We start from the raw sequence: 14,220 nt of genomic DNA on the forward strand, positions 1-14,220 counted from the left end.
TCGAGTATATTATTGATACGTGAGTGTAATGGGAGGAATATGTGTTCAAGATGCGTTGGATCGGCGATCTCTCGCGTAGAAACTCGCTGCGCGGATACGAAAACGTTCAGTCGCCGACGAGAAAGAGCCTAGCTGTGGACGAGGTGCCCGTGCAATGCTCAACGGCACGTACAATTAACAATTTGTCAATGGAGACCGGTCCACTGCCCAGAATTAAGCAACTTCCCGATCAAGAAGACGACAATCCACGCACGGACGAACAGGCGCCACCGTTGAACGGTCACGGAAGCGCGAGTAGCATCGAGAGAATTAAAAAGATCTTCATGTTTTTTGAACCTAAAGGTTGCCTTAAAGAGCGCGACGACTATTCGCTCTATCTCTTTCCTCTGACTAACAGGTATGTTCGATAAAGTTATATAATTAGTAAAAAAATATGAGCAATGTTTTCTTGAATAGCTTTGTCTTGGTAACACTAATCACAGACACCGATTAATTATGGACATACAGCGCTGGATAAAATGCTTTTGTTTTTATTTGGAGATACGCGTATTAGGTGTACAAATTAATTTTGTGCTTTCATACTCGATCGTTTATAACTACAGTTTAAGTAAAAATATTTATCCATCATTCTCAACGTGATCTCTATTATAACGAGTCTATATACAATATCTTATTTTAATCTCTAGATCTAAACGATTCCTCATCTTTGCGTCTCTGACAGATGGAAACTGATGTACTGCTTGTATTTCAGGTTTCGCGTTTTGTGTCGATGGCTGGTCGATCAGAGATGGTTCGACAACGTGGTCCTCTTTTTCATTGGTCTTAATTGCATAACATTGGCAATGGAACGGCCGAACATACCACCAGACAGCGGGGAAAGACTTTTTTTAGCGAGCGCGAACTACGTTTTCACCGGAGTATTTGCCATCGAGATGTTCATTAAGGTGCCCTATCACAATTCAAATTTCTTCTTTCGATGCCTACATAATTAGTTTCTAAAATGGTTCAACTTTACAATAGGTCGTCGCATCTGGAATGCTTTACGGCTCGGACGCTTACTTTACTTCTGGGTGGAACATTATGGACGGAGTTCTCGTGATCATTTCCATTATCGACTTATCGATGTCTCTACTTTCGTCGAGTAGTCCGAGGATATTTGGAATACTGAGGGTACGACGCTTCAACTATTTGTTGTTTATGGTTTGCAATAACTTTCAAGTTACGAAATTCGACCATAGGTCAGTTGAAAGTGGGGTAAACAGCTATTGCATTGGATAAAGAACTACTAAAACGAGTAACGTTTTTGTAAGAATATGGGCCATAGACATAGTAATTTTTATTGTAGTAAATTCAAAGAAATACTCTGAGTTCGTACTTGGCATTTTGGTGTCAACTATGTTTGGATCAATATTAAGTAACTGTTCGAGACAACAGATAAATTATTATACAGAGTATACACGATATCCCAGAATTGGTATAAGAACCGGAAATAAGGGGTAGCTGAGACAGTTCTGAACCACAATTTCCTTTGCAAAAATGTCGGATGGTCTTCATTTTTGAATTATTAACGAAAAACCACCGACCAATTTATTTTGATTTTGATCTACTCGCATCATCAATATTTACTACATAGTTCTGGTCCTTGCGTCGAATTCAATCTCTTCTTTTTAAATAATTAAAAGTATTTTCCTACTTTTAATGAACATCACCGTCATCTTCATGATTCGTTAATCGTTGCTTTGCAGGTTTTTAGACTTTTAAGGTCGCTGAGACCGTTACGAGTTATTAATCGAGCTCCTGGTTTGAAGCTTGTTGTTCAGACATTGTTATCCTCTTTACGACCTATCGGCAACATCGTTTTGATATGCTGTACTTTTTTCGTAATCTTCGGTATCTTGGGCGTGCAGCTCTTTAAGGGTGCCTTTTATTATTGCGAGGGGCCTGACATAAAAAATGTGCGCAATAAGACGGACTGCCTAGCTGACAAACGTAACGTTTGGCTGAATAGAAAGTATAATTTCGACGACCTCGGTAAAGCTTTGATGTCGCTGTTCGTGCTCTCGTCGCGGGATGGATGGGTGAACATCATGTATACCGGGTTGGACGCCGTTGGTGTCGATCAACAGGTAATTAATTAAACCTTTAGTACAGCCATATCAATTAAATACTACGTTTCAGTGTCCTTAGGTTTGTGGAAAATGTTATGCACTTCGCTAACATCGGAGTGACATTGGATCAACATTTAGTTATAGTTATAATTGGATTGCAGATGCCTATGCATTTAAGACAAATGTAAATAGGCGAAAATATACAAGGATGCGAACAAACGCATAAATACATAGAACATCGAAAATAAAATATACACGATACAATATTTAAAAGACGAAACATACTTTAAATTTAAATTTATATTCTTTATCTGTGTACGTGAAAATATCTAGTTTAAAAATAAAAATATAGCAAATATAAAGTGTTCCGTTTCCTTTTGTTGCAGCCAGTCGAGAATTACTCGGAGTGGCGGTTGTTGTACTTCATAGCTTTCATCCTACTGGTCGGTTTCTTCGTGCTTAATATGTTCGTAGGGGTTGTGGTGGAAAATTTTCACAGATGTCGCGAAGAACAAGAGAAAGAGGAGCGCGTGCGACGGGCTGCCAAACGGGCCTTACAGATGGAAAAGAAACGACGAAGTAAGAAAGTTTCGCGTACCGCTTACACGCGATAACAGAATAATGGAGAATTGAACGATACAAAATTTGTTGTCAACCACTTGAAAAATTTAACACCGTTAAAGTAATTTCTGATCGACGTCACCAGACAGAAGAAATCCACTTAAACTGTGAAATGTGAATGTTTTTCAAATGTTCTTTTAACCGTTCGCCATGCTTGTTTTAGAGATGCACGAGCCACCTTATTACACGAATTACTCGAAATCCAGGCTGTTCGTTCACAACGTCGTGACGTCTAAGTACTTTGACCTAGCAATCGCTGCGGTAATCGGCCTGAATGTTGTAACAATGGCGTTAGAGTTTTACATGATGCCGAAAGCTTTGACTTACGCTCTAAAGATATTTAATTATTTCTTTACTGCAGTCTTCATCCTCGAATCCTTCATGAAGCTTCTTGCTTTGGGTCTGCACCTTTATCTTAAAGACAAGTAAGGGATATTCTACTATTCCGTCGTTTCACAACGACAAGAAACGATGTCTATCGATAAAATATATATATTTACTTGATATTCGCTATTTAATAATATTTTATTCGATATTCGTTTCAGATGGAATCAGTTAGACGTAGGAATCGTAATACTATCGGTAGTTGGCATTGTTCTCGAAGAAGTTGAGTCGAAAATCATTCCCATTAATCCAACCATAATTCGCGTTATGCGAGTCCTTCGAATTGCTAGAGGTAGGTTGGATGAATTAATTCGGAATGTATTCTACGATCAAGTGTAGACACTTTATGGTAGAATTTTAAATGTGTTTATTTAATTAAGGAATGGTCTTTTCCCACAGTTCTGAAGTTGTTGAAAATGGCAAAAGGAATACGAGCCCTTCTCGACACGGTAATGCAGGCATTGCCTCAGGTCGGGAATTTAGGTCTACTATTTTTTCTGCTTTTCTTCATCTTCGCAGCTCTTGGGGTGGAACTCTTTGGTCGTTTAGGTAAGTGCCACATGCATACCACACGATTATCATTTAAATTCAGAATTAGTTAAATTCCAATATCTAATTATACATATTTATAATCTTCATTTCCATTAGAGGAAATTTAAAAATTATATTTTTGTATTTTACAAGACATAAGTAAGTATATTTTGTTTGAAAACTCGTATTATTATTAACTCTATTATTAGAAACTCTTGCTTCTGAATAAATAAGTGGTTTTGCAAAATATAAAAATATCATTCTTAATAAGAAGTGATAATTTTGAACCAGTTGAATTTGCGTTCACTGTACATATGAATCTATAATGAATATCCATGAACGTGTGCGACAATCTAGTCTTACAAGTATCCGACTAATTAAGAATATTTTCTTGATTAAAATGGAACTTGTTAATTTATATACGATTCTGATTATTCGTAATATTTTGTAAAAAAAAGTTTGCCTCGACTGTTTCCATTAATACGCGCTACTTCGTTCCAGAATGTAACGACGAAATGCCTTGTCAAGGACTCGGCGAGCACGCTCACTTCAGTAATTTCGGTATGGCGTTTCTGACGCTCTTTCGAGTCGCAACAGGTGACAATTGGAACGGCATCATGAAAGACACTTTAAGAGACGACTGCGACGAGGCAGCGGACTGCGTGAAAAATTGCTGCGTGAGCACCATCATCGCCCCGATTTTTTTTGTCATTTTCGTCTTGATGGCGCAGTTTGTTCTCGTGAACGTCGTCGTTGCCGTACTCATGAAACACCTCGAGGAAAGTCACAAACAGGTAAGGTTTATTGAAAATTAGTCCCATTAGTGATACGAAGGGTAAGCATATCTAAGACGGCCCGAAAGAGGTACACATTTGACAATTTCTTCTGGACAAACAGACAATTTTCCGGTAATAGGTTTGAGAGTCTTGGAAAGAACGTTTCTTACTGCATATGTGGCAATTTTTATATTTAAAAATATCTTACAAAAACAACGACCTATGTTGAGTGCGACACACTTTGCGGCGCGGTGTTAATGTCATGGTAAAATTTTGTTTTAATATTCTTTACCGTTTCAACAACAAAATTCTAGAAAATCGTTTATTTTTCAGTCATTGAACCAAAACCTCTTTAACACCTCTTTAACATCTAATAGCAAGGTTGTTGCACTCGTCATATAATTTTGAAACTGCTTCATTCGATTTGAAATTGATACGCTAGATGGAGGACGAGCTCGACATGGAAACGCAACTGGAAAGAGAATTGGCCGCGGAGCAAGAGGAGCTCTTGGAGGTGGAGGAAGAGGACGACGATGATGTTGTGAAGAGAGACGGGGACAGCGATGATGGCGAAGGAGAGGACGACGACGTCAGGGAACGAGAATCCATTTTAGTGACAAACGAGAAGATTCCAGTTACCAGGCCTGGCCTCGCCAAAGTTCGTTCCTTGCCGGCGAATTTCATTTACAATCCACCACGAGAGAGAAGTGCAGAGGGTGCGTTTACCATTAAATATAAACATACCATACTTTTCAACGTATTAACCCTTTGCGCTTAATTAACCCGGTGCATATTTATGTCAAAAATGAAAATTGTATACTATTCTAATGTGTAAAATGTTAAAAAATTGAGGAACGGTTTGGTTTATGCTATTTTAAAAATGCCACGTTCTAAATACGTTTCAGATGGGTCTTCTGCGTCACTATCGCGTCGCAGCTCGTATCATCGTCCCAGTTCGAGACCGTCCAAGTTCAAGTCAAAGCGTCGACAAACATTTCATTCGGGGCATCAACAAAGAAGATCGTTACTGCCGATGCATTTCGAAGTCGCCGAAGTTTTCGAGAAGCCTGTGAGCAACCTAAGCGTGCCTCGAATTATCTCGCAACACAGCTACGGCTCGGCGAGTCGTGATCTTAATCATGTGCAACGTCAACGGTTACAGGTAAATCATTCTAACTAAAAATGAAAACGACTCACGCTACTCACCGATCGAAGTTCTGGACCCCTCAAGGGGTATACCGCCTAGTGGTGGGGATGGTTCCTGTGCATTTATCGTGAAGAAATTTGTGCATTTAACGAAACTTCACTGTACATATATTATAGAATCTTCATCTGTTACCAAACTTTTGCTCCAAATAAAAGAATGATTCGTATTCGCAGGCAACCAGCGACGGCCCAGAGAACAAGTCCCTGCTGAGCGTGTATAGAACACCAGCGAACTCCTCGCCCATGACTCCGGCCGGGTCGGTTACCGGTCTAACCTGTCCTAAATTGTGCAGCGATCGTTACCTTCTGCCAACGGCCATCATTTACCCGTCCAAGGCAACGTTAAGTCGCAGAGCATCGAGCGATACGCAGTCACAGTCCGACACGTACGTCACCGCAAGCACCGCCGGAAACGCCTCGAAGACGTCAAGCGTGACGAGCGTCTGCGAGGCGTCGAGGAGCGGCTCGAAGATGGAGGATTCGAAGGCGAAAGACGAGAGACGGGTATCCGCGCCACCGATGGACGATCTCGACGTGCAGTCCGTTATAAACGAAAGGAGACCGCCCAAGCTGAAGAGCGGAAGCTCGGCGGCGGTGTCGAGCGGCGTGGCCGATCAGCAAGGACCAACGACGCGGACCGGAAGTTACGGGCGCATTTACGTTGCCGAGGAGAGGTCCGAAGAGGCGTTGCCGATGTCTAGTAGCAATATGAGCGACAGCATGATCGCGAACACGAGTGGAAGCGGTAGCGGCAGCGGAAGCGGCAACGGCAGCAGAAGCGGAAGCAGAAGCGGTAGCAGAAGCGGCAGCAGAAGCGGAAGTAGAAGCGGTAGCGCCGTCCTCTTCGTTCCAGAAGGAGTCTGCGCCACCATTGGCTCGGATGTGAGAATATACGTCGACGACACCGACTCGGCGAGTAGCAACAATCATCGCAGAAGGATGCACAGCGACGAGACACCGGACGTATCGACGACGATGGTCCTCTCGGTGACCGAGGTGCGCGAGGACACCGACGCGACGGAAGTGACCGGGGAAAACAGGCCCGAGAGACCGTCCACCGGTGGACCGTCGGATCCCTCTTAATCACGTGGACGATTAACCAAGAATCATCCCCTTTCCTGAAAAAAAAAAAATAAACAAAAAAGTATAAATTTTTATGCAACTGCTAGCCGACCATGGTATCCACGGCGAAGTACCATGGAGAGTGCTGCGAGGGTTCAACTGCTGGGCTCTAAGAAAGACTGTAGTGCATGACAATATAGTCGTTATATTCTATTCACTTCGTCGCCGTGAACTTGCCAAAATGAAAGGAGGAAAGGAAGATACCGCCGAGAATTTACAAAAAAAGTAGGGAACTTTAGGGTGATGGGGGAGGTATAACAACACGCGAACCCGTTTACGAACGTGAAATTGCGGGAACTGCGGGAGTAATAATTATACTAACGATTACAATTCGATCGCGGGCAGCTCCGTAGCTCGAGTAATGATAAACTAATGAAAGCGCGCTCGCGATAAACGCAAGTATAACGCACTTAAAAAAAAAAAAAAAACCTATGACAATCTATTATTGCCAGCGGAACTGGTTTTACGTTCCGAAACGTTACGAAACGTCGTGGAAGTCGATTCGTAGGAATTGGTAGGACGAAGATGTGTAGCGAGCGGCTTCGATGCTTCGGACACTTTGCAATTTTTACTTGGGTGTTTTGTATCTTTGTTTGTGATAAAGGATAAAAGCAATTAAGGTATACAGTGGGTGAAATCAATATTTATTATTTTGAAGGTAGTAAAGAAGCACATTGGTATAGCGCGTTTAATTCTTAACTGTTTAATACTTCATTCTTAATTGCTTTATCCTTCGTCATAGGCAAAATTACAGAGCTCTCAAGTGAACAGCTTCTTAGTGTCCAAGCATCGAAACAGCTCGAAGCAGATAAAATTAGACGATATAGTAGCTCTTAGGTAGAATCTGTCGAGTCTACGCGACAATTGCAATTAATCGGACCACACTTTCTCGCCTTTCCTTTTTCTCCAGCTCGTGAAAATTAACGCGTGTCGTTCGCAGGAGAGTTTCGAGAGCCGCGGCGGATCGTGGTAGCTCTCGACGGAGAAACGAAAGGTGCCAAAACAAAAAAAAAAAAAAAAGAACAAACATGATGAAAACGGTCGTTTACCGAAGTGCCAGAAAAAATCTAGATAAAAAAAAGAGAAAGAACTTTCGGAATAAACGTAGCGTAGCCATCTTCGCAACGGAAGATTTAGCTGTAAAGAAGATTAAAAAAAAAAACTGATGAATCGTTAAAAAAAACACTAGACGTAAGACGTACCTTCGTATCGAGTATTTTCAGAACCAACGTACAGTCGAGAGAAAGGGTTGAGGGGGTGGATGGGAAGGCTGAACAAACACTGTTACGATTGGCTGAAGTAATAACAGCCAGTTGGGACAGCTCAGTCGATTATAATGGTATTTTTGTCTCTTTCGCTACCACTGTACATCTAGCCGAGTTCGAGGTAAATGTGATTAGAACCTTAAGACTAATCCGACACGTTGTGATAATCTTTAATACAAATTGAAACTCGTACAATCTTATCTCCATGTCAATTGGTTACGTTCGACGAGTTCTCGTGGAAAGCTATGTCGAGCCAGCTGCCGTGTACTTCCGGATAATCCTGCGGCGACGAACAATCGTGGAAATGCTCTCTCTTTCCTCTTCGTTTCATTTAAACGCGTTCTAGAACGTTCTTCTCGTTAACATCTGTGATATACTTTAATCGTAGTGTATTTCCTATAATGGCAAAACAGAACATCAGTGAAAACAGCGACAAAGAAACAACAGCAACAACAACAACAACAACAACAAGGAGAAGCAACAATTAGAAACGTAGCTAATTTTTTAAGAAAAACGAAGACACGTGTATAAGCCTCTGGGTAAGGAGTAAGAGAGACACAAAAACGTGTAATATAATACCGTGTGTAAACGGACCGTAGGTACAAACCTTAGGGATCGGTAGAATTCGTTCGGAGGAACGTGAAAGCCTTAGTAAACATGTGTCTGAAAATTAATAACTTCGTAAGCGCGCAGCTTTTTAGTTCGTTGGGTAAAATTTGACGGTGTTAGTTCTCGAAATCGCTACCACATGGCTGTCTAACCGATTCTATTCTCGCAAGTTTCCGCTTCGACACCGATTTCTATATATACAAGAGTGTTTTATGAATTGCGAACGTAATTCCAAGATCGAATTCAGCGCACAAAAGTAACGAAACAAATTTTTAGTACGTCGTTAATTCTAATTCCAAGCAGAGACAGCGAAATTCTATTGCTATAATTATTTTTAAACACTTTTTTGATACTATTCTTACTAACATTACTAGTTTCCAACATCTTCTGTTGAGACACGAATAATCAGAAATTCTAATAATTCGAAGGTTAGATATTCGTATGATTATTTTTTGCATATTGAATTTAGTCTTGAAATTACGCTTACATTTCGTGAAACTTCCTGTATGAATGGTGAAGTACTCGAAGCACACTTAATCGATACCTTGGTGTACTCAGGGGCTTAGCATGCTAGTGTATGTAAAGTGTATAGCTTTTGTCTCTGGGACTTGAACTCTCGACACTTAATTGCTTCACCATGTTTGCCTCCACTGTTTTTCCAGCATTACTATATTTGTTCATTCAAGAGAACACTTGTGTTTAAGACAGGGTCTCTGAATAATCCCACGAGCAGATTCAGCATAAAATGCACAGCATCTATCTCTCATTCTATGCTTTCTAAACATACTCCATGCATATGGTTACGTGTAGTGACTTGCACGATTTCAGACTTACCGAGACATTATTACATTATACCTATCAATTGGATCATGCTTGGTATTGGTACATTCACAACTCGTTAGAAACACAAGAAACTAGAGAAATCTAAAATGTTAAATTAACTTGGTTTGAAAAGTTTTAATTGGTAATTTAATAAAAATTGTGTACTTCTCGCTAATTTCTTCAAAATTGAAGGGAAGAAATAGAATGATAATTATTGCATTAAAATAATAATTTATAAAGAGAAGTAATAATTTGGAAATTAATTGTTATAGTACATTTTTATTTGGATTATATTTGATCTCTAATTTTGTAGTTACTATCTTATAAAGTAAACTTTTCAACTATTTTATCACTCGGTCAATTTTCTTTATTAATTAATAACGATAGCAGCTGTAATTGGCGCATAAAATTATACAAAAATATTGGATTGATCTTGAAAAATTAAAAGTCGAACTACTGTTACCAAGGAAAATGCTGTTTGTTTACAAAAAATGTCAATGAAAATTAATCATCAACACTGACACATGCCATAGAATGATTGATGTCCCGACAAATCACCTTGTCCAGAATTATAGTTTGGTCGAACTCAATTGACCGTTCCATGCCACTTCGCCAGCTGTGATTCATGCGAGAGGAATAACTATAACATCGAGCACAGATGTTTAGTCCTGGAAGCAATTCTAAAACAAACATGAACTAATAAGTACCAAGTTAGATGTACACAAGCAGTACTAAAGTAAAACTGCTGACACTTTGCAGTGCTCCGTTAGTACTATACATCTGAGCTTCACACTGTGGAATAGTGGTTTAGAATCTAAACTTTAAACAAACAGAATGGTGGGGATAAACCTTCGATAGGCTTGGTTCCACTTGGATGAACTTGCAATAGACATACTTTATAGTGGATTATTTCAGTACTCCTTTTGAGCATTTCATCTGTCCTCCATTAACTCGCGAGACTCATTTTACGTGACCCACAGTATGTATAGTTATAAAAAGAACCATCGAGTTCCAAACTATACACCTGATTACTTACGAAACTATAAATTTCCAAACACGTGTTTACTTACACTTCCTGATTTTTTTCAACGAGTTCTATCAAGCTTCAACGTTTGTACCATGGTTTATTCACATCCATACTACATATACATTGTCGGTGGAAGAGATAACGATAAACTTTCCATAGAAGACTCGAGTGGTTTGTAAAGTAATAGTCCCTAGACCACTAAGAACCCAAACATGCTTCTAGACACTCGTAATAGGGTTGCCTTAGTTGATTACTTCTCTTCAGATCCTTCGGGTTCTGCAGTTAGAAAATGATCGTTTAAGATCATCGAGGGGTTATCCTCACCACTGTTACCAGTAGGTACGTGTAACGTGTTCCACAATCAGAGAGACAATCTATAATATTACATGGTGTGCTTCGCAGTAGTTAAAATTATTTTCGAAGCGATGGGATTGATGCTCGATGAATTCTATCGATACCAATTATAATTATAGTTTTACGTCAAACAGTATCGAACATGTGGGTATCAATAGAATCGTTATTCGTTCGATGCTTTCTGAATAATGTTGAAATTGCTTGGTCAAGCGAGAGTGAGGTCTGTGGTTTATCGCGCTTAGGTAAATTATACTCGCTCGATTGGAAAGTATCCCTAAGTTTATAGAAACATCGAAACGGTGGATCTCCAGAAAATGTGACGCCACGTTACAATTCATACTTAAACAGCCTTCAACGAGTCAATTCAATACTTTAACTCTTTGGGCCCTTTCTTGGGGCCCTCTTCAGAACTAAGTAACTCAAAATCTAAAATTAGGAAAGTACTTAAAATAACAATAAATAACATAAAATTAGAGTACTCGCGAATTCTTGTACTTGCACACTTTAATAACTAAAACTGTTAAAAATAAGAGTAAATTTTAAGTGCATCGGGGTTGAAAATTTCCGTTACTATTACGAATTACGAGAACGTAGAGCCTAACTTTTCTATAAAAAGCCTTCTTCTATACAGATCAGTTTCTCTTTATTGAGCAATGGTTTATAACGTAATATAAGTGTTAGATTCGTAAATTTTCTCGTGGTGATAAGGAATGGAAAACGATTGAATTTATATAATAGAGTTCTTACGACTAATTTGAAATATATTTACAATTAAGACTACAATGTACAGAAGAGAAATCTCAAAACCATGTTTCTTGAAATCAAAACTAAATACCATCTATATAAGTACAAAAAAAAAACAGAATCCACTCTTGATTACTTGTTAGATAAGAAATGAAACATTTTGTAATTACTTGAAGTCGTAGATGTTTGTTTTCCCTTTTTAGAGTATATTGATATCGGATATTGATAACAAAAAAAATGCTCGGATTCGTGATCAGGAGACGTTTCAACGTTTGTCCTAAGAAAAGAATCTCCACCTGTGCTTCGCAAATTGATAATCGACAATCCTCGTGTACCTTAGAATAACCGCGGTCTGGAGTGACTGGCAAATATTTTTGGCTCATTGTACCAGTTCAATACTGTTTTCTTATTTTAAATAGATTTACAATAGTCTCGATACCGAGAGTCGGAGATTTCGATAGCTTTTCGATATATCTTGTTAACTACTTTGGTATCGAATAGTTCGAGTAGCAGTCCTATCGCTACATCTGGAGCGGTCAATCGTGTTTGTCGTGACTATAACGTAGGAAAAGTACAGTAAATCCTGTCTAAGAGACGCTCGGTCAGGTCTCGGTTATGTTGCTTAGAGATGGAGGTGGATGAAATTTACTTTATCACCGAAACAAGCAGAAAATGGTCGATTTTTGTTATAAATCTACCATTTTTTACTTCTCTAAATAAACCTTTGCGCTGCTTCTTACAAAGGAGCCGTGGCAACCTAACGCCGAGACTGGCTCCAAGACACCAGTTTCAAAAAGTGGTGAGAATCACCAGACGATTTTTAGAAGGGATCTACTGTACTTTGGTATCGAATGGTTAACATTAGCGTCGATACCAAATCTCGTCAGTCCCATCGTCACATCTCAAACGGTCGATCATGTTAGACGTGACTCTAACGTAGGAAAAGTTACTCTTAACTATAGTCTTTAGATACCGAAACGCTCTATACGTCTCTTCCACCGGCAATACGTATACATATAATAGGAGGATCTACTGTACATACATACACTTACGAATATTCTACATACTCTACACTCGGTGTGGTTTATTTTGATACTACCGCGTGCGGTAATATTTAACGATTGTCGGAATAAATCCAACAAAAAAATAAATAAATAAATAAATAAATAAAAATAACAAATAATAATAAAGTAAATAACTCTATGCCTTCTAACGTTGACGAACGTTGACGAACCTTCGTGCGGTGGTGGTGTCCGCATTTCGAAACAATCAACAGCAACCGGCGCCTCCTTTTTCGTTGACTCGAAGATTATAGGTTGCCAAACGGAGGCGGGCGAAATTTGATTCGAATGTTGAATGACGAATAAAATCAACGCAGAGCGACTTCGTCTCAACATCTACTCGAGTACTTGAATTTTTGTTCGATTCATTGTAATATAATCCATTCTGAAAGTTGATCGAGGATGTAACGAATAAAGTGTTGTTCATCTGTTATTCGTTATTCGAAGCAATTAATTTAGATAAGAATTTCGCCCATTTCTGGTTGCCAAGCGTCAAACGAGCGCTGTGCGCCTAGGCGACTGGTGCGTAAGCGGAGACACGCGACAGTGTCGAAACGATCGGTCGACCGATCGCGAGAATCGATCGATCCGTGTTCCCGTTCTAGGATCGATCATCAGCTGCCTGTATTAAATGTAACTTCGGTCGTTCGATAATCGTCTAGCTGTAACAAAACTATTACTAGCTGGTAGTAATAGTTTCTCTGTGTAACTCGTTGACTTGTTGATATCGAGACAGCTGGTAATTGATACCGTGGAATGGTCGGTTCGTTTCAATTGATCCGTTAAATCGTTTTGCCGCAAACAAATCCGTCTGACTTTCCTTTCGATTGATCGATCGTGCTGTCCTGAACGCGGTGAACGTGGATAGTCGAAATTAATCCATTTGGAAGGTCCGAAGCGTAAATGAATATACAAGATTCGATCTCCCGCTTCGACGATATAACATTATAACTAAATGGTCGAACGAACTTTAGGAAAGATGTCAATGTTCCCGAGGCATACTTTCACGGTGGTGTATTTTCAAAAGGTCTGTCGGGCCTTTCAATCGGATCTCCTAGATTCCAGTGTATCGGTATAATCACACACATATACAAAATATACGCATACGCGCGCGTCTCTTCGGCACCACGACCGAATCTCGATAGCTCGATAGCGTTAGACGACTGATCTCCGAATTATAGTTTACTCTAGCCACGGGATGATCGTGTAACACGCGCGCAGAATTCGCCGATCAGCTGCACATGTATCATTAGTCGAGACAGATAAAAAAAGTATGTAAAACGATAAGAAATTCTATTATCTATGTGCGCACTACAGCGGCGGGAAATACCTCTTCTCCGCGAATAAGAAGTTAAACAAAAGAAGAATTAAAAAAAAAAAGTATATAAGAGAATCAAGGTTGTATACACCCACGGCTCTGTGTGTGTGTATATACATTTACGCGTGCACATGTGTGCGTGCGCGCGCACGCCTTGTCGCGTAGAGACGGGCAAAATACTCCTACGACAAAATCTTTGAATAACGAATGAAGAATGAAGAATTTGTTATTCGTTTGAGAAAAGTTACGATCGGATTATGCCACGCGTTGAA

The 14,220-nt window shown here is 39.7% G+C and overlaps 1 protein-coding gene across 1 annotated transcript in view; it reads left to right on the forward strand.

Moving 5' to 3' along the window:
• Positions 1 to 13,063, forward strand: part of LOC128874572 (voltage-dependent T-type calcium channel subunit alpha-1G) — a 98,528-nt gene extending 85,465 nt beyond the window's left edge. The window contains exons 26-37 of the mRNA XM_054119410.1: positions 51 to 397; positions 752 to 944; positions 1,021 to 1,170; positions 1,746 to 2,126; positions 2,495 to 2,687; positions 2,893 to 3,154; positions 3,275 to 3,405; positions 3,513 to 3,662; positions 4,146 to 4,438; positions 4,863 to 5,136; positions 5,326 to 5,582; positions 5,801 to 13,063. Of these exons, the coding sequence (XP_053975385.1) occupies positions 51 to 397; positions 752 to 944; positions 1,021 to 1,170; positions 1,746 to 2,126; positions 2,495 to 2,687; positions 2,893 to 3,154; positions 3,275 to 3,405; positions 3,513 to 3,662; positions 4,146 to 4,438; positions 4,863 to 5,136; positions 5,326 to 5,582; positions 5,801 to 6,709 (3,540 nt within the window). The 3' untranslated portion in view covers positions 6,710 to 13,063. The remainder of the gene's footprint in view (positions 1 to 50; positions 398 to 751; positions 945 to 1,020; positions 1,171 to 1,745; positions 2,127 to 2,494; positions 2,688 to 2,892; positions 3,155 to 3,274; positions 3,406 to 3,512; positions 3,663 to 4,145; positions 4,439 to 4,862; positions 5,137 to 5,325; positions 5,583 to 5,800) is intronic.
• The last annotated feature ends 1,157 nt before the right edge of the window (positions 13,064 to 14,220 follow it).

The sequence above is a fragment of the Hylaeus volcanicus genome, chromosome 4 (assembly GCF_026283585.1).
Source record: "Hylaeus volcanicus isolate JK05 chromosome 4, UHH_iyHylVolc1.0_haploid, whole genome shotgun sequence".
Classification (NCBI taxonomy): Eukaryota; Metazoa; Arthropoda; class Insecta; order Hymenoptera; family Colletidae; genus Hylaeus; species Hylaeus volcanicus.